Raw genomic sequence first — 21759 nt, forward strand, 5'->3', positions numbered from 1 at the left:
ATAATGACAGGTTTCAGAGGAACAGCCGTGTTAGTCTGTATTCGCAAAAAGAAAAGGAGTACTTGTGGCACCTTAGAGACTAAGGTGCCACAAGTACTCCTTTTCAGTTATGTAACTGAGATTCAGTATTCCAAAAAAGAAAGAAAAAATAGAGCCTGATTGCCCTAAAACAATTAGAGTAAAATTGACTTATCATACTATGTACCATTTAAATGATCTAGGTATATATAGTAATATGGTGTGCTGAAATACACAGACTTATAACATAACATTACTAAAGCAATTATTGAACATATTGCATGTAGATGAAACTAGCTACAACTCTGTAGAACTGGAGAGGATATAAAGGATTTTGTGACTCTTCCTAGTCTCAATGGAATTTCTCTCTCTCATTTAATGTATTTTAGGATTTTTATGAAGCCTTGATCTGCTTCCCCATGTCTACTTAGGTTTAATCTACCAGGAAATATAAACCAGTGAAGTTTAGCAATCCTGGGTGTTTAGGGCTCCCTCTACAAAGTGTCAAAACATTTCAGTTGGTCAGAAATAGGATGACTTTTAACTGTGGAATTATTTGATTCCATCTTTAGCAAAAGTACTTTTCTTCTTCGGGTCATGACATGGGCATAAGCAGCAGAGAGTCTGTTGCTAAAGCAGTATTAAAATAGTACAACTGCAAAAGATGCACTGTCCCATATGCAGGTCAGAAGCATTGCTGCACTGGTGCTTGGGACAGACGGGCAGCAGTTCATGCAGTCTGCACCTCCTCTGTTCAGGAGCTTGCAAGATCTGCCCCTGGGATCTGCACTAGCTTGTCCTCTCCTATCTAAAGGAACTTTGCAGGAACTGCCCCCATTGTACTCCTGACTTGCCCAAACCTGGGGCTGCTGAGAAGATGGTGCAGAGCTGGTGACGCCAGTTCTATGGCTGGGCGTAGAGGTCCCCTGCCTCAGGATATTCCCCGGAGGGGAACTTAATGCCTGCCTGAGGCCCCATTTTATCAGCCTAGCTGGCACAAAGAGACCACAGGACAATGACGAATTGACCCACCGAGTTTAGCAACGTCGGCGTGTCCACACACATATACTTACAAGGGCCCTGATTCAGCCACAAGCTCCCAGCAGGTGAACCCTCTGCACCCAGACAAAGCCCCTATTGATCTGATAATTTACCAGGCTTTTTTAAAATCTCCAATTTCTACAAAAAAAAATATCACAAGCAACTTATAAACACGGCAAACATATTTTAGACACACACTGAAGATAGAAATACCAGCGTGTGCCAGATAAGACTTTCCATTTAGTCTGGTACTCTCCAGTCCAGCCATAGCGAATATCTCACATTTCAGTGGAAGATGGAAATATATGTAATGCTGCTGCATATTGTCAAAAGAAAAGGAGTACTTGTGGCACCTTAGAGACTAACAAATTGTCAAAAGAGAACGCCTTGCCAACTCCCACAGCTGATCAGCTTACGCCATGGAGTCTGATGTTCAGATTCCCCTTGCAGTAATTGTGATATAAACACCCCCTCTAGTATGGCATAATATAGAATATCTGCTCCTATTACTCACTTTACTCTGCCACTCATAAGTTATGAGGTATCCCAAACTAATGGCAATTCATACACTACCCATCACCACACACATCTAATACACAGGTGTGGGCTCCTAGATAGCACCTTTCTCTCTACAGCTCCTGTGTGTCTCTTTCCTTCCCCCCCTCCTTGATTCTGCCTGTTGTCATGGCGCTTTCTTCTTCGCAGCACACACTCAGGGCCAGAGTTTCAAAGGTATTTAGTGGGCTTTTCCACTTCTAGCCACCTCAGCACCTTGCAGGATCCGATCTAATGCACCCAACTGGACCCTTCCCCAGGGGAGGCCCACAACAGGGGTTTGAGGAACCCAACTTCACATTGTCCCTGGGAGGGGGGATGTGTTTGAGACTTCCCAGAGGACCAGGCCTCTCAATAACACAGATTCCAGGCCTGGTGCGGGCTCCTACCGAGTCAGGAAAATAGGGAAGGTGGCAGGGCTCCTCTCTTGCAGGCTGACTACCCAGCAGACTCTGTGCATTTATGTCTGTTTCGCAGAGGCTGAGGGGACGATCTGGCCAATTCTATATTCCGGAAGTGCCCTAAACTTCCTAGAAGCTAATGGGAGACGTGGTTGTTAAAGGAATACATGATCAGGCTAACAAAGAGTTACCTGCACTTCACCTGAAGTCCCACTATCTGCTCTGAGGTACCGGCCCATTTTCTATGATTAGCAAACAGGTTTTGCTCAGGAGGAATTGAGAGCTGCATTAGTATTTCTCCAGGAGAGCATCAGCTACAGCTCCCTGTGGGACAGGAGCCTCTGCCCCGCCAGGACAGGGAGCTGGCCTTAGTAGCAGCTATACTCTGCATGCCCTCACGGGTGTTTGGCTAGTCAATCCATGTAATAATGGTCCCTCTGGCTCTAATATAGTACTTTTACAACCATAGATCACAACGTGCTCTACAAGGGAGGCTTATATCATTATTCTCATGATGACCCCGAGACACAGAGGTGAAGCAATTTGCCCAAGGTTGCCCAACAGCTCAGCGGATATACTTGGGTTGTAAACTCTTTGGAGAAGGAGCCGCCTTTTCATTCTGTAGAGTGCCTAACACAACGGGATCCTGGTTCATGACTAGAGCTCTTAGATGCCACTGCAATATAACTCATACGTAAGAATAACAACAGTACAGTCAGGAATCCTTTGGTCACACTCCACGATCTACACCCCAGTCACAAGCCACCTTTTCATGGTGCTATGAGGAGAGTAACATAGTTCCATGATACCGAGGAGGATTTGGGACCATTTGCATGTCTCCTCCACAGCCTTCCAACCCTACATAGAAACACTATCCTTCAGTATCCATGGTGAGGGCTGGGCAGGATCTGGCCATTAGGAAGCACTGAATTTGCACTCGATAGTGATTTAAACTTCTGTCATTACAGCAAAATAGCAACAGCATGAGCTAGCCAGGTTTTAACAAGTAAATCTACATAAAAGCTTGCTCTGAAAGTGACTGCTTAATATAATGACCAGCTGTCTCTTCAATTCTTGCTGAGGCAACCTATGTTCTCATTATTATTCATTGAAAAAAAAAAGCCTGTTTTGTCTATACGGGCAGTTTCAGAGAAATAATAATATTACTTGACAGACTGAGATGCTAAGTGGGTCTCCCCCCGCCCCAGCCATGCTGTTCATTTCCAAAAAGGGGAAGAGTGCTGATTACTATGAATTAAGGCAGTGGCCAGTGTCTGTCTGTCTCTCTGGCCAGTGACTGTGGATAAACACTTAAATGGTTATTGGGCCAAAGAGCAAGAATGATTCTGTAGTCTAGGGGTTAGGCAGGGCATCCACCTAAGAGATGGGAGACCCCTGTGTCCAGTCCTCTGTTCCAATCACTCTTTCTTTCTTTATTCACAGTGGAACAGCTTCAACAGGAGAGACTGAGGGAGCCCCACATGAGGCTATCCCATAGCTCTGTAGTTAGAGTACTCTCTTGATAGCTTGGGGACCCCTGTTCAAATACTTTCCTTCTCCCTCTGGCAGAGAGAGGGGACTGGAACCCAGGTCTCTCATATCCCAGGCAAGTGCTCTAACTGCTGGGCTAAAAGTTACAAGGTGGGTGGCAGCAGCTGCTGCTGCTTTTGAATGATCCAGTAGGCACCCCCTGATTCCGCTTACCAGATCAGGCCCCCTGTGCAACTTAGGAGGCTGAATGCCTGTCTTCCCCTGGTTTGTATATCCCTCTAGGGAAGTGGTGGGCAACCTGCCGCACGCGGCCCGTCAGGATAATCCGCTGGCGGACCGCACCGCTTCCCACGTCTCTCATTGGCCGGGAACGGCAAACCGCGGCCACTGGGAGCTGCGGGTGGCTGTGCCTGCGGACGGTCAATGTAAACAAACTGTCTCGCGGCCCGCCAGCAGATTACCCTGATTGGCCGCAGGTTGGCCATCACTGCTCTAGGGCTTAGGTGGAGGACAGGCATCCAAACGTCTAGAAAGAGGGAGCAGTGAGCATGCCCAGAGGAAGATACAGGTGCCCAGGGAATTTTACTCTGAAAAATCTAGGCATTGGGTGAGCTTAGGTGCCTATGGGGTTCAGTGGGAGCCAAAACTGGGATTTAGACGCCTAAAACAGGGACTTATGTGCCTAAGTCTGGGGTTTAGGTGCCTAAGTAGCTTTGTGGATCTTACCCCTTACTGTGTGAGAATATGATAGCAGTCAGCAGTGAAGCTTGGCCACTGGGTGACAACATTATGCTGTTGCTGAACCTGGTTAGCTGGTGCTGAAATCCTGCAGGGTAATAACTACTGACTCACTGGGGCAGCCATAGCTCATTAGAGTCCATCCTGAGTAAAAAGGAGGTGGGGGCCTAGGACAAAGACCTCTCAAAGGGAGTTGTCATAGGGGTGGGGAAGAAGGGTTAGATGATATTATATTTTTCAATGATCCTTGTGTTCATTTAAAATAAACCCCAGGAGAGGGTGATATTTTTTACAGAGTTTGTTACCGTGTGTCTGTTGGGTGGGGACTTCACCTGCTTATATTACTTAAATTGCAAGCTCACTGGGGTCTTTTTGTTATGCATGTACAGGGCCTTGCACAACGGAATCTGAACCACTCCTTTGGGTATTAGTGCAATACAACTAATAATGTTATTAAGGTTCCACAGCAGTTTCCATTCTAATCTCTTGTTTTCACAAGCTCATACCTTTCTGAAACCTCTTGGCCTGAGACCCCTTTGGCTGTTTTTGAGTTATGAGACAGCAATAATTACACACTCACCCTTTCCCCAATTTTAAGAAAATTTTTAACGATTTGGGGTTATGGGAAGGAGTTAGCACTCTTTTTTCTGGGAAGGGGGGTAGGTACAGTGGTGGGGGGAGGGTTGTTTTTTTTTTTTAAAGAAAAGTGGCATGTTCTGTGGTAATGAGTTTAAGGGCTTTTTATAGGTTGGGGGGGGGGAACAATCAGATCATTTACAGGGAATTGGAACAAAACTGTTTTGAGCATGTTCGGTGGGAAATAGCTAAAGCAGACTGTGGTTAGAGTAGCATACGGTATTTGTTTCACAACACACAGGCTGCTCAAATCACTGATGTCAAATTAAAAACATGTCTAAACTCTGGGACATGCACTGTTCTTAACCATGGGTTATTGCTTCTTTTTAGTCAGCGATTGAACTCAATGGGCCTGAATCTCCATTTTGGCATGCTGGTTTTCCACAGATGTAATTCCACTGACCAGTATCGTTCCTCCTGACTTAAACCAGTGCAACTGAGAGGAAAATCCAGCAGATTTTTTCCCCTGTGTTTTAAAAGAGAGAAAATTTTAAAAAATTTAAATAGAGCCGCACACTGGTGCTTGTTTGGAGTCTACCACATCACCTACCCTCGATGAGAATCTGTTTAAAAGTAAATTCATCTTTCAACACATTCCCACCCGCACAATAACCATGAATGGAAGGATTTTGTACTATTCTACAAAAGCAACTGAGTGGAGTTCATTGATCTATTTGCTTAAAAAGCAGGAAGTAAATCAGAATATCCCACCCCCATCCCTCCCCCCACATCTTTGTATTTTTCTTGCAGTTTTTCATTTAGGGTCACAAGGTGCTTGTGTAACACACTGGTAAGTGTGTGTTACAGGTTCCCCACTGTGCCCCTTCCACAGGGGATATGAATCTGTTACATCTCCATCTAGAACGCATGTCTTTTTTAGCTCAAGCTGTAGCAGCTCATGGTTTTAGCTCTGGAGATCCCCAGTTCTCTCCCTGATGTGACAGTCAAGATGGCAGTCACACGTGGCCCTTGCACAGATGTGAAAGGGGGCATGCGGGGGATGCAAGGAACACCTGGGGTCTGATCCTATACCATAGCTACTGGTAAACATGCATTAATTTCAATGGTACAGGATTGGGTCCATGGTCCATCTATCACAGTCCTTGCACCTCTCTCAGTGAAAGATCTGGTTAAGGCCTGTGGCAGTAGCCGTGCTGGCCACCCCAAACGGGAAGGAAAAAGTTGACCATGGCCCTTCCTCTCCCCATTCCACGCTGGCCAGCAGACCAGTCCAGCAGCAAGGTGGAGAACACGCTGCGTTCCCTATTCCCTTTTAGGTGGGGCACCTACAGCCTAATACAAAACCCACTGAAATCAATGGGAATCTTTCCACTGTGGGCTTAGGATCAAGCCCTAAGTGCTTACTGAGGCTTTAATAAATGGTAAGCAGCTTTCCTCCCCTAACTAATTGTAGCACATAGTATCTCAACATTTCCATTTAAAAATAATTAAATCACTGAGTGGCCTAAAATAATAAAGCCGAGATTCTGATCTGAAACTAGATTTTGTGCACAGTGAAATATAATGTGTTTACAACTTTGGCCAGCCTTCTGCGTTCTGTGCAGTTACATACAGCTGGGGTAGCAATCACAAAGGCTATTAACCATCATGCGTCAGGGCATAACCTGGTCCCTGGTGTGGGGCTCTTTTGGGGTAGTACTGAACACAGGTGTACTGTGGGATTTTCATCCTTGTCTGAAGTATCCGATGCTTCAGCAAGATATTTTGGCACGTGCCTAAAGTTAAGCACATGAACAGTCCGTTGATTTTACTGGGACGGTTCACTGTTTAAAGTTAGGCATGTGCTAAAGTATCCTGGTGAAATGGGGCCACCAGCTTTTGTCAGGGACAGGCCGCCAGACGAGATGCATCATTGTTCTGTTCTGGTATTGCATTGTTTGTGTTCAAAGGCCTGCTCCTCCTATGCGATAGAGAATTTTGCCATTGATTTCAATGGGAAAGGAATGAGCTCTCACTGAAGGAACACTTAAGATTTTGAGAATGGATTTATGAGAAACTTTTGAATGGATTTCTCCTAAATTTTCTTATAAATTTTTTCCAATTTCTCTGTTTATTGATTAATCCTTTCAATTCACTGATATCTTATTCTAATAATTTTTTTCTAATTTCTCTGTACATAAAAATAACAATAATGATAATAATAAAAATATTTTGCGGTCCGTTCAAAAGCCTCTGGCGCTCCAGATTTGGCTCACAGTCCGCCTATTGACTACCCCTGATCTAGAGACTAAGAAGGAATGGCAATACATCCAACTTAAACATGCCATCTCCCATTAGTTTGGCCCTGATATCTGCACTATCCCAGACTCAGATGAACTGCTTTCATTTCTTCAGATATTACCCAGATTACCAAGACCTATGGCAACACTATCTGCGAATCTGGCCAGCAAACTTGAATTAAACATGGATTTCCTAGAAAAGATACAAGAGGAGGAAATAGGCCAATTATTCTCTGCTAACTAATGGAAACAAATTTTAGCCAGTGCTTTGAATTGCTCCTTGGACCTCTGGTTAAGATTAATCTTGTGGAAACTCATACGGAGGATGCAGTGGACCCCTCTCCGATTGTTCACAACAGGTGCCGCTAAGTCAGACAAATGTTGCCGGTGTAATTCAGCAGACGCTAATTTAACCCCCCATGTGCTCCACGAATGCTTGTACATCTGAACATTTGGCCAGAACTTAATTGCTGTTATTTTTTTCCTAACAAATAAAATTGTGTAACAAGCTAAACATGTAATTTTAAACCTAATGGATATTAATTGGAAGCTAAATTAATATGAAAAACTTTGACACTAATAATTGCTAAAAGACTAGTGCTACAAAAATGGAAATCCAAAAAGCAACTCACAATTGAAGATTGGAGCACAGACATCATAAGGTTGGCCACCCTGGAAAGAAGTGTATACCATAACTGAAATACCCAGTATCTCAGAGATATGGAATGCTCTCCTGGAAGTATCAGGATGATCCTATTAAATGAGTACAGGCCCCCCTCACCTTCACCTCTTCTCTGCCCACTTTCTTTCCTCCTCTTCTCTTTTCCCCTCCTCTAACATTTGCTTCTGTTATTTACCTTATTTTAATTTTGTTTTCCCAATAAACAATGTTTGTTTGTAAACTGTGCAATAAAAATAATTAATTTATACTTTAACCATTCATATTATATATAATCAAATGTTTTAAATATAGTTAAGATTAGGTAGCCGGTGGTTGACACTTTATAAGAAGTTTTATGTATAGTTTGTTGTTCTATATACATTAATTTAATAAAAAGTTAATAGGAAAAAAATTGTTTCACAAACTATAGCTGCATAAAATAAGATGTGAGATACTTAAGGTGATAGAGGAAATCAATGGCATGCCAGGAATAGGATCCAGGAGTCCTGAATCCCAGTTTCCTGCTCTCATATTAGGTTTTATGATATGTAAACTTGATCCTAAATAGAAAGAATCATAGAATCATAGAATATCAGGGTTGGAAGGGACCTCAGGAGGTCATCTAGTCCAACCCCCTGCTCAAAGCAGGACCAATCCCCAACGAAAGGTAATACTACGCTCCATTTTAATATATGATATACTCACTAGGATCCAAATCATCAGTCTGGCACTTCAGTGGTATACAGCCTGCCAGAACTGCATGATCTGGTGGGACTCTGCAGCTGCAGAGACCTACATGGACTTGGAAGGGAGGCGCAGACAAACCTCCTCTGGAGCAATGGGGTAAGCGTAACCCACTGGCCAGGAGTTCTGTCTTCTCCCTCCTACATTTGACTGGGTCGGGGTTGGGTTGTTCATCTTCATGGGGCCTTGTCTCCTGGCAGCTGTCATCCAGCGAAGAGTACTGTTGCACACTGCCCCTCTCAGGTTTCCTGTGGTTGCCTATCAGTTGTGAGGAACCAACCCCCATCATGGAGTCAGGGCAGTACTGTGAGTGCTGAGTGCCTCCTCAGTGTCATCTCCTAGCTCTCAGGTGAACCCCCTATGCCTCTGTCACTAGTTTGGGTGGTTTCCTTATGTGATGGATGCTACTCTTGGTCAAGCCACCAGGGATTGCACTGGGGACCTCCACAGCTAAAAGAATGGGCTGTCACAGCTTGAGGTAACACTCTCTAGCTGGGGCTGTAACAGACTGTCATCCTTTGCAGATTGGGCAGAGGGAGGGGGAAGACAGAACTCCTGGCCAGAGACTCTTCCCCAAAGAGGTCACAAATATTATGTTTGTGTCACAATTAGAGTGGTCCTTTCTCTTCTCCTGTGAGAGCTAATGGCATTAGCAACCTCCATGGGGACAGTGCAAGGACAAAGGGAAGGACTGGGATCCAAAGAGGTCTGCATATTCACATGAGATGCTTTTTCTGAAAGATAAGCTCTAGTTCAAACAGGAATTATTTTGAGGAAGTTCCATGGCCAGTGTTATGCAGGAGGTCAGACTAGATGAGCACAGTGGTCCCTTCTGGCCGTAGAATCTATTAGTATGTGATCTCTGCATCTACTCCTAGTACCTCTAGCCTTCTCTCTCATGGAATGGGGGTGAATCTCTATCACCTCCTACAGTCATGCACCATTCTCGGGATCAGACAGGGCTACCACCAATCCTTACCGTCTTGTAAATCAGCCCAAGGCTCTGGCACTCCAACCAGTAATTAGACAACATACACACTAAACGTTACCCTGGACATTAAGCTCACCAGAAACAAAAACAGGACAATTAGAGATACCTTGGCAGCCTAGCAACCACAGCTCAGGATCCACCCAACCATGTTTAAAGCTATGTCTAATATCTGCCTATCAAAGAGAGAATTCATTTGGAGTGTCTGTTTGAGCAGTGAAATAGGCTGATTTCCCACTCCCTCCTCAATTGTGAACAGAAAGGTGGGGTTTTTTTTGTTTTAAATTCAGTGTTTCCCTGGTGCCACACACAAATTCAATACTGGGATCATTAACAAAGTGAATCTATTTTCAGAGTAAATACAGAGACCACCTAAGGTTGTATTAGCAACAACTAAGTAGGAGACATTACGAGATAAAAATGAACAAGTCTTTCTCATTGCAGCAAACTCCTAATGTGCAGTGGGCACAGAGGTGGATTTACAGTGAAATACAGGGTGCCCTGGCACAGGGCCCCCCAACGACAGGGGGCTCCAGGGCCGGGCAGCTGTGGGGGCAGAAGCTTGGTCCTGCTGGCTCCTGGGGCTTCTGCTGCAGGCTCCGCACACACCGGCAGCCAAGCTCCTCCCTCCCCCACCCCTTCCCTGCCTCCTCCACGAGCGTGCTGTGTTCCCGCCCCTCCCTGTCCCTCCCAGCGCTTCCTCCACTGCCAGACAGCTGTTTGCCAGCGCTCAGGTCGTTCCGGGATTGAGGGGGAGGAGCAGGACCACAGCGCGCTCAGGGGAGGAGGCGGAGAAGAGGTGGGGGTGCGGCCTTGGGGAAGGGGGGGGAATCGGGGCAGGGCGGAGCAAAGGTGGGGCCCCCACACTCCCTCTACACATAGCCCCCCCAGCCCTCTGCCGTGAGCTGCTCAGGGTAGGGGGCTGGGGTGGGGCAGGGGGCTGGGAGCACCCCCATAACCCCAGCCCACAACCCCAGCCCCCTGCCCTGACTCCTGCACCCCCCTCACATACCTCCAGCCCCCTGCCCTCCCTGACTCCTGCACCAACCCCCTACATCCGCACCCCTACCCTGAGCACCAAACGGGAGCTCCTGCACACACACACCCATGTTCCCACCTGCACCCCTCGCACCAAATGGGAGCTGCTCCTGGTAAGCACTCCACACCCCAACCTCCTGCCCCAACCCTGAGCCCCCTCCCGTACCCTAACTCCTGGCCAGACCCTGCACCCCAACCCCCAGCCTGCTCCTGCACCCTAACTTTCTCCCAGACGCTGCACCCCCAGCCCTGAGCCCCGTCCCACACCATACATCCTGGCCAGACCCCACACCCCAATGCTTTTTAACAATTTTTTTTTTTTTTTTTAATAAAAGTGCTCTTATTCAAAGAGCTTTACAATAGTTAGCTAACGGTACAAACAATATTTGGAAAGATCATTAAGTGGTCCGCTGAGACCCTCAGCAATTTTCAAGTGGTCTGTAGAAATATAAGTTAGACTAGAAAAACAATCAAGGTACCTCACTTTATTTTCATTTACTTCCTATTACTTATAGGAGGAGGATAAAGAGAAAAAGAACGAAAAAACGGGGGCGGGGGGAGATAAGAGAGAATGTTCTTTTTCTTGGCTGAGTCCCAAGGAGGGGCCCCAAAAATGAAGCTGAGCCCAGGGCCCCACAAACTCTAAATCCGCCATTGGGTGGGCAGCACACCAAGTGGATCTAACTGTATGACAAGTAAGGCATGTTTCACCCACACGCTACTTTGCCACTGCAGTTCGCATGGTGTAGCCTGTGCTGTTGCCCCCTCTTCTCTCAAGAAATGCTTTGTCAGAAAATAGGAGCAATACTTCACAAAACAGAAGCAAGAACTGACCCCAAAAGATTTCTCTGCTCTGCATCCCTGGGGCCAAGGTTTATGCGAAGCCATCGTTACTCTAGGAAAAACTACCAGTCTTGTACCAAGATGTAAACATTGTTGGATGGTTCCATCGGAGCAACATTTACTCCAGGCTGCCCGATGGTCCTGCTGGCCCCTCTTGCCTGGATGTGGCCACTAAACTGCAGATGAGCTTTGTTGCTCGGCAACAATACACAACTGTCACAGCCAGGTCGTGGGCAGTCAGACCTAATAGTCAGAGCCAGAGTCCACCATCACAAGACAGGAGTCAGCTGGGTGAGGAGACCAGGAGGTCATAAGCAGAGGACAGATGAGATCAGAACCACGAGGCACGAACCAGAATCAGGCCGGGTCAGGATACCCGGGGTAAGCAGCAGGAGACAAACTGGAGATTGGGAACCACAAGTTATATGCCAGGAGTCAAGATGGGTTGAGATACCAGGAAATCAAGCAGGAGAAGCAGAAGCAGGTAGCACAAGGCACAGAGTCCAGAGCAGGGCAGAGCCTAGTTGTTCAGACAGCTTCCTGATCCTACTGCTGGCTTAGGCAGGGCCAGGGGGCCAAACAGCCACTCTGCCAACTGGACCTTAGAGGCAGAGCCTCACACTGGGGCTGGGTTTCATGGGTCCCAGGTAAGCTATTGTCAGCATACTACCAGGTAGAGGACTAGAGTATGGCTGCTCCCATGAACCCTGCGGGCCCAGGTTTGAGACCTGTGGGTTATGCCAACAACCTGTTCTTCCTCCTTCAACTCGTTCCTTAAAACACACTTCTTTCTCTCAACCTTCCCTTGCCAATCTCCTCTTTGGGGCAGCCCCCTCCCACTCTTGTGCCTGAATCATATGTGTTTTTGTTGTAGGGGGTCTAATTTAAGCCTTGATCTTGCAACTGGGGCAGACCCCTGAGACCCTCATGGAGCTCCATCGACTTCACTCCACAGGAATGGATCCCATTCATCTACTGGGATGGTTTGCCTGAGAGTGACTGAGTTTTCCCTTTTGCCCCAATCTTTCAGCTCTCACTGTCTCTGTCTTTAGCATGGTTATGGCAGTTTTGATTTGAAGCTTTGGGATTGGTTTTGTTGCACACTGCTGAAATGATTATCCATGTGTACTTTACAAATGATCAAGACTTGGGGCCTGATCCTGCAGTCTTTGCACACCGAAACCTCCCGTCAGAGTCAGTAGGAGTTTGGGGTGTGTGTGAAAAATGCAAGGCTTGGGCCCTAAAAGGTTATATCTATTTCCCAGCGATCCTGCTTTATCATGAGAAATGTTAAAATAGGACACACTGAATTGAATTTAGCAGTCAAATGTTGCAGTAAATGAAGAGAGGCAACTATAGGAGATGCACAAATGAGCTACAATGGAACTGTACTGAGAAGTCAATAACAGAGACGGGAAGGTTTAATCTCAGTGATACAAGGTGCTGCCACCAGCTAAAACAGTCTGCATCCCATGGAGTCAGGGTTGGCTTAAAATTGCTTTAGAGCAGTTAATCTATGAGCCTGCTCCTGCACCCGCTGAAGTCAATGGCCAAATCACCATTGATTTCAGTGGAAGCAGGATCAGGCCTCATTTAAGGGATCTTACGCTCCCCAGACCCGTTCCCCCCCACCCCACCACTATGCATTAATTAATGCACAAGGAGAACAGATAATTTCTGAAAACATTTACAGTACAGTTTATGCCCAGATGTTCCCAACCACCTGCAATAAGCTGAGCAACTCAGTCACATTTACAAATCACAATTCTTGTTCATTGACCACAGCCCTTCCTGCTCCGCAGAGTGGACAAACGCGCCCATTCAAACTGTAGAAGGAGATACAGGTATTCAATACTTACTTTCTCAGGACTGCGATTTCATTCTCTATGCTGCTTTCCTTCCCCTTCAGTGCTTTCTTGGGGATGCACTTGACTGCAAATAGTTTTCCACTAGCTCTCTCTTTGGCCAGAACTACTTCAGAAAACGCACCCCTGAAAGAAGGAAAAGATTGGTCTCAAAATATATCCTTTCTGTACCTGTACTTCAGGTGTGGACGTAGGTCTATAAAAGCTGCTATACTCATCTGTGTTATCAAGAACAACATTTTACACATATATAGCATCTTTCATTTGCTTTATAAACTATGCATATGTTAACATTCATGGCACATTCCTGTCGCCAAAGCTTACTGAGTAAATGGACAGTTTTAATAAAGAATCATGGTCTATTTTTATTAATTATTATTATTATTAGTATTACAACAGCACCTAAAAGCTTAGGCATGGACTGGGACCCTGTTGTGCTAGGAGCTTTACAAACACAGAAGAAACAGAAAAGTCCTTGCCCAAGGGGCTTACAATCAACGTAGTATAAGCACAGGTCTGTAACCTAGAACCTCCAAAATTCTGTTCCTAGTTTTGCCACTGACTTAACATGTGACTTCAGGTAAGTCACTTAGTATCTTCTGCCTAAATTTCCCACCTATAATAATACTTCACTCTCTGAGATTTTAGGAGGCCTTGTTCATAAATGTTCATAAGCGCTTGCTTAGTGATCCTTGGCCAAGATACTTGGAATAACTTCCCAATTATTGTTAAAAGTGCCATGGGATCTGAAAGGATCACCAGAGGTCAGGACCAGAGCTGTAAATCTCCCTTGAAAGATGAGATGGCACATTCAGCAGCCCAGTGTGCCCCAGCACCATTTGTTCAATCCTGATTCAGATGGAGAAGAAGACTAGCTAATGAGTCTTTTTACACAATGTAAAACTAATCCTTAGAACAAACTGCTACAAGAGATTACTGAAGGAAAGAGCGTAAGAGGATTCAAAACAGGATCAGGTGTGTACGTGAATAATATGAACATCCACAGTTACATCAGATAGGAGAAAATGTATAAAGGATATATATGTTTGAGGGTACAAGCCAACCACTAACTTCCAAGAGTGGGGGAAAAAACCCCCGCCTTTAATGTATATCTCTTATATCTTCTTCTGAAGTATCTGGTACTGGTCAGAGACAGGATACTACACTAGATGAACATTGGTTCTGGTTCAGAATGGCAATTTCTACGGTACGGCTAATCAAAAAATATTTCCTGCAGCACCTTGGTTTGCCCTATAGGTCTCACAGCCAATTGCTTATCTGACAAGATAACAGCCTAAGGTCATACAGCTGTATTATCATATTTTTATCAAATAAAAAGAACCAGGATATGTTTTCCTTCAAGCAGTAGATTATTCTGCCAGCCACATGGCACTCCATAAAAAGACAAGTCACTAGCAGCCTGAACAAACCACAACCATGCTCCAGCAAGCTCTTAAAATGTTAATATTTGATCACAACCTCATTAAACTGCCATGAACTTTCTCTGACTTTTCATTTCCCAGGATTGCTGGTTATCTAGGTGTCTGTGAATAAACAGAAGCTTTTCCTTTTCATAGCCAGGCTCTTCCTTCATGATTCATAGATCTGATGACACAGTCAAGCATTTGTGACCTCACAATTGGTCCCTTGGATGTGAAAGAACTGAATGAATAATTGCATGAATGGATAAATGAATCCGAGAAGCGCAGGAGGATGGTGATTCGGAAAGAGAATGCTTCTATTTACACAGAAAGACTTTTGTAGTTCATAGTAAGTAATAAGGAAACTATAACAGGAAGTTAGGAATAGATTATTGGGATTGCTACAAAGGGTATGTTGTGAATTTTGCCTACATGCAGAAGTGACTTTCTAAGCACAGGATAGCATGGTGTTCCAGAGATCTTTCACTAAACAATGGGCCCAGATTCTGATCTGACTTGTGCGTTTCTACAAACAGGGTAACCTCACTGACTTCTGCTCAGTGCTTCTGGGCTTAGATAATAGCTTTTCAGTGCACCGTGGAACCAATGCACTGTATTCTGGGGCTCACACACATTGTATCTAACGGCCTGAGCAATAAAGAACCAAGCAGGGCAACAGGATTTGTAAAGACCTATGCAGTGATTTCATTACGCCTGAATACTTGTAGTCATTTAATGAATGAAATTATTCTTTCACTTAGGGTGACCAGATGACAAGAACAAAAAACGGGACACGTGGGGGGGCAGCCACAGGCTCATGCCCCCACCAGGGCCGGCTCTAGGTTTTTTGACGCCCCAAGCAAAAAAAAAAAAAGCCAGAGTGCCACCGAAGCAAAATATCGGGACAAATGGCGTCCCGACCGTACATCGGTCGGGACACGGAACAAACAACTAAATATTGGGACAGTTCCAATTTTATTGGGACATCTGGTCACCCTACTTTCACGCCAACCCTAATGCTTAGAACAGCTTAGTCAATGATCACACATGTCCTGAGTCAGCTAGCTGCTGAGAACCTTCAATTCCCATTGACTTCTGTAGGCAATGAGGGTGCTCAGCCTCTCGCTCATAGGATTGCCCCCAAGCACCCTCCTGTTCCTCCAAAGAACTCCTCGGGGCCTGTTCTCGGATGCTTTTGACGCATATAAACGACCCTGTGCTCTGCATGCGTTTGGTTGTGTATCACAGCAGTCTCTTGTCTTTAGCCTGCAAGTGCTTCAAGGAAGGGATCGCTTATCCAGGCAGCTCGTTTTACCTACTGTGTACATCCATGGTGCTGTAAAACTAAAGAAAGTTTCCATTTTGAACTCAAGTTCATTGCCGTTCTAAAACAATGAAACAAATGAAGGCCCGGCCTTTATGTTCCTTTTCAGTAGGCACTGCTCTAGGAAATGCCTGGGTTTCAGCTGCCGTAAAAATTTTAATGTGTTTCCTCCTCCATTTACTGGCAAGACTCTGGGCACAGAAGTTGTACCAGAACCTGGATGTGAATTTACTGCCCCTTGAATGTTTCCTGGGAACTTAAGAGTTCTACTCACTATGATTAACACCGTATTTCTTTAATGGTTGTTGTCATTCGAAGGACAAAATGGGACGAACCTCGCTGAATGATAGCTTTTGGCACTCATAGACCACTCCTCACGTTGTGAGTGTTGAACAAACACTGGGCTAGATTCATGCAGCCTGTGGTGGTGAAAAGTATCCCGAGAGTGACAACTTCCAGCAACGGTGGGCACCTACAACCGCCTCTCCTTTGGGGGCTCACAGCCCCCAAAGTGGCATCACTGGTTAGGGAGAGGATGTAACCAGGGGGGCAATGAAAGACAGCGACAACCTTAAGACTAAAAGGGAGAGGAGAGACATATCGGAAGCCAAAGAGAAGGAGGTTGTAGTAGTCAAGAGGGGATTAATTCAGGAAAGGCCCAGGGAATTAGGGATGGAGATCAAGAGGAAGGAAAGGATTGCATAGATATGATAGAGGAAGAAGGAACAGGGCTTAGCAAGAGCTAGAGAGAGAGAGAGAGAGGAATCAAAGGGTATGTTGCCACCACAGGGTGTGATAGCAGCAAAGCCATAGCAGCACAGACTTCAGCGTGCACAAGTAATTATCGGGGTTCTGAGATGGGCTTGCACAGCCTGTGCTCACGCACATACTGCCGAGGCCTGACTGCTAGCTACATTAAAACTAGTTGGGGTTTGTCTACACGTGCTGCAAGCACTCTGTGACTGCAGTGTAGACATACCTACAGACAGCTCCAAACAGTCTTGGTGAAGTTGTCACCGGTGATGTAGGGGGGAGAGATTAAAGTGTATGGATGCTCTGGAATTTAGTTTAATTGTAGAGCTACTGGGCCACATTCATCCATCCTTAAGGGTCTGATCCAACTCCCATTAAACTCCTCCTGACTTCAGCAGGAGCAGGATTGAGCCTTAAGGGCCAAATTCAACTCTAGCATAATCACTGAAGTTGCACCAGAGATGCACATTGCCCAGTTCAAACAGGAATTACTTTAGGGAGGTTCCATGGCCTCTGATATGCAGGGGGGCTGACTTGATGAGCCCCTTCTCACTTTAGAATCTATGTCTGCTGTATTTATCCATTTATTTGTGCAAACTGTATTTCTCCCTCCCTTCTCCTTACCCCCTCTTCCTCCTCCTCCCAAAACCAACCAAGCATCAGAACATTCTGCCACCTCATTATTCGGAATTGACTCTCTTACCCCAGCTTCCAACATTTCAATCCTTCTCACTAGTTCCCACAATAGCAACTTTTCCCCTGAATTCAAGGAGGCAGACCTACAGCCTCTTGCAAGGTCACCACCAACTCTTCCCCAGAAATGAACAAATGCAAATGGAGGCATAGGAAACCACAGTCATTACCCATTTCTGTTCTCATGTTAATTAAGCCACAAAATGCTTCTGTGATCTAGGTACGTTTTTAACACGTTTCAAAAAAGGGTATAATAGAAGCACAGAGGGATTAAGTGACTTGCCCAGCATCACACAGCCAGTGATCAAACTTTGGAAGACAGTCAAGGAATCCTGATACCCTATCACTGTCTAAAACCATTGGACCATGCAGCATCCCACAAGACGTCCACCTTCTATAATTTGAATTTGTTTGTATCATTTCCCATCCTAATTACTCTCTTTAATATAGAGTTACAAGCACAGATTAGGGTTTCAAGAACTTTGTTAGAACACGTTGTATTTGCATCCAAATGCATTCCATCTTTGCCAGTTTTCTAACAGAAAACAATAGCTACAATATTAAACTGTAGTGCATATAAAGATGTATTAAGGTGCAAGAATCTTTGCCCTTCCACATTTCTCTAGTTTGTTCAAACTGCAGTGGTTCTCAAACTAGGGGAAGCCACTTGTTCAGGGAAAGCCCCTGGTGGGCTGGGCCAGTTTGTTTAGCTGCCGCTTCCGCAGGTTCGGCTGATCACGGCTCCCACTGGCCGCAGTTCGCCGCTCCAGGCCACTGGGGGCTACGGGAAGCGGCGCGGGCCGAGGGATGTGCTGGCCGCCCTTCCCGCAGCCCCCATTGGTCTGGAGCAGCAAACCGCGGCCAATGGGAGCCACGATTGGCCAAACCTGCAGATGCGTCAGGTAAACAAACCGGCCCGGCCCGCCAGGGGCTTTCCCTGAACAAGTGGCGCCCCTAGTTTGAGAACCACTGTTCAAACTGTGATTTAAATATGAAAATTCAAATCCTGAGATAAAATGAATGAAATGTACTTATGGCAGAGTGCATTTGCCATAGTATCTCAATGTGCTTCATTGCCACAAAAAATACAAATACAGGCCCTGTCAAACAAACAGCCGATGAAGGAATAAAACTTAAATTTTCCATTCACTGAGACTTACACGTTGAACAGTTTTCCACTGCATTAGCAGGTGCTCTGTCATACTAAATCAACAGTAGTCATGCAGCAGATTTCACATCGTCAAGCTCTATATAGCTAACAATCTTAATTACGATACAGTTAGGTTTTGCTGTGCACTTTACCCTAGCCATGGTATGGAAAGTAATCAGCGAGCACTAATGGTGTGAAAATACACCATTTCCAGTGTGAAGAGTCCTCTGAGATGTGAAATTGACCAAACAACAGTAAGCCATTTCACAAAAAAGATCTTAAACAACCACAGATTGTTGTTTCTCTCTTCCTGGATTCTCCACAGACAGGCTAAGTTTAAATCACCAAACACACTGGCACAAATAAATAGGAAAAGTCTTCACAGGCACTTTCATAATAGGTAAGCTCCAGCAAGCCTTAAGGTTCTAGCTGGTCGCACTGTCACCTCTTATCAGCTAAGAGACTGGGTGGTTTTACTGGTCAGAGTAGGGAAGCGGGAGTCTGATTCTGTTGCTGGTTCCACAACTGACTTAATGCCTGTTGTCATTTCCCATCCCAGCACCCACACCACCAAAACCAACACAAAACTAATAACTGAAACTAAAACAATTTGGTCACTAAGTCATGTCCCAGAAAGCACTTGGGTCTGTGTAGAAATGGACCCACACTGCCAAGTTCAGACCTGGACTTGGATCCAAAGTTCCCCAAAGTTCATGGGTATTTGGATGAGAGGATGTGCTCCGGGCCCCACTCTAGTCCAGTGTGAAGCCAAGAGTGACTACTGCTGGGGTATTTCTATCTGTGTCCTGGCCAGGAACAAGGGACTTCCAGGATGTGCAATATCTACTGTACTGTAGTCAAACATTTACACATAGAATCATAGGACTGGCAGGGACCTCGAGAGGTCTTCTAGTCCAGTTCCCTGCACTCAAGGCAGGACTAAGTATTATCTAGACCATGCCTGACAGGTTTATTCTTTGAAATTTCAGTGACATTAAGTGACTAAGACAAGGTCATACAGCAAGTCAGTGGCATATATAACAGAACATGGGTCTCCAGACTCTCCGTCTACATATCTCAGAATAGATCGATATAAAAGAATGGGAAAGGCCACACTGAAACTTTCTGGTCCATTCACAATACTCTGTTGTATCACAGAGCAAGTGTTTTTTCTGTCTGTTCTCATTCATCATACATAACGGACCGAGTCCTGCAGTCCGTGCTCAAGCAATATCCCCATTGAAGTTAAAAGGCATTTTGTCTGAAAAAGCACTGCAGAATCATACCCCATGAGCTAAAGCCAAAAATTTCAGAGTTGGCGCTTGCTTAAAGTTAGCCACCCAAGTTTGAAAAATTTGCCTTACACCTAGTGGGCCGTGTTTGTCTCTATCATAACCCTAGAAGAAATTCGCTCCAGTGTTGCTTTAGTAACGTAACTCACAATATTCCCTTTCTCCCTGACTTCTATTGCACAACACAGCTGTGCTGCTTGTTTTCCCATGCAGACCATCTATCACAAATTTAAATAAACCTCTCACTCACCATGCTGTTATTACGTGTTCCAGACAACGGACAATGCTGTTAGGCTGGCTTAAAACGTTGTTGCTGTTTGCCTAATGGACAACTGAATAACAAGGGCAAGGGTCAGAGTTATTCTTCACTGCACTGCTGATGAAGCAAGTGGTTCTTTCCTGCATCACTGCCATTCCTCTCTGCAGACACAGACCTGGTTCCCCAATGAAGCTCCACATTTTAGGGGGTTAATTTTGTTCAAGGTAAAAAGTATTGCAATATTATTTAGACAATAAAGTAAATTATGTTTCTCTGCTGATACCCAGGTTCCTTTCCTACATCCTCTAAAAGTACACAGGAACATGGGAGTTGCCATACTGAATTAGGTCACTGGTCCAGCTACTCCAGTAGCCTCCAGTGGCCAGTATCAGCTGCCTCTGAGGAAAGTGCAAAACTTTATAGTAGTCAGTTATGGGTTAGCATGGGAGGTAGGGTGGCCTAGAGCGTAGGGCACTGCCATAGGAATAAGGATACCTAGGTTCTATAACTCTGTCACTCACTTACTGTGTGAACATGAGCTCATCTCTTTCCCCTTCCACTCTTGGACTGTAAGAACCTCAGGGAACTGCATCTTCTATGAGTTTGCACCGCACCTAGCAAAATGGGGCCTTGATATCAGCCAGTGCCTCTAGGTGCTACCCTACTATCAAAATAATAATTTGCTCCCAAGGAAAGTTTCTTCCTATCCCCCATTAGATAGAGGTTGCCTTATGCCCTGAAACATGAGGTTTTATATCCTTTGCAAAAGCTGCCTGGTTTTCTTGCTCCAGTACGTTCCATGCTGGCAAAGAGCCCCGTGCAAATGCAGTATCGCAAAATTTCAATCTTAAATAGTCATAAGAGGAGTGTGGATTTGTCTGGATCCATTTCCCATTTTGCTGTACTATTAGCTACCATTACAGGTTAGTGTTTTGACAGTCTTTGTCACCACAATGAGTTATGAGAATTCTAATGTTTATTTTAGTCTGTGATTTCTTTTTGTTTTAAATCTTCAATATTTTAAGTTCCCAGACAAAAAAACTTAATTCAGCTGGAGGTAAGGTTGAAAATACATGTCGGAGGAAAGCTCTTTGGAAGAAGGCTGTAGTTTAACAAAAGAACGGTTGTTAGAAAGCCAGGAAATTCAAATTTAAGGTTGTAACCAATAACAAAAATGTTTGAAACTATGGAAATGCACAGGTAAGATCACCCTAACATCCTTAACTCTACTCAATTCACCTTCTGCAGAACAACTGAAAACCAGAAGATACCTCCTTATTAACAGGCCAAAAGGTTTTATTACACTAGGAAACTGCAGCAATACTGAAGACAGTACTGATACTGAAAACTAGCCCTTTGCTCGGGGGTAAATTTCACCCTAAGAGAATATATTACATTAATTACAAATGCATTGTAAAGCACAATGTGAAACTTTCTTAGCATGGTTAAACTTTTGGGTTCTCCCCCATTCAATAGTTGGTACACTGCACACAACTAAAATAAAGCAGGGAGCTTTTTTCCTGCATTGCTTTCATCAAACTGCTGCAGTCCAAACACAAAATACTGAACTCGGGACTTGCCAGGAAAGGAAATGAGGCCTTGATGGTT

General features: G+C 45.0%; 1 protein-coding gene across 3 annotated transcripts in view; it reads right to left on the reverse strand.

Annotated features, from left to right (window-relative positions):
• Positions 1-21759, reverse strand: part of CAMK1D (calcium/calmodulin dependent protein kinase ID) — a 366122-nt gene that overhangs the window by 193539 nt on the left and 150824 nt on the right. For all 3 annotated transcript variants that reach the window (XM_048836583.2, XM_048836584.2, XM_075124546.1), the window contains exon 2: positions 13254-13385. In XM_048836583.2, coding sequence (XP_048692540.1) covers positions 13254-13385 — 132 coding nt within the window. The remainder of the gene's footprint in view (positions 1-13253; positions 13386-21759) is intronic.

The sequence above is a fragment of the Caretta caretta genome, chromosome 1 (genome assembly GCF_965140235.1).
Source record: "Caretta caretta isolate rCarCar2 chromosome 1, rCarCar1.hap1, whole genome shotgun sequence".
In the NCBI taxonomy this organism is placed as follows: Eukaryota; Metazoa; Chordata; order Testudines; family Cheloniidae; genus Caretta; species Caretta caretta.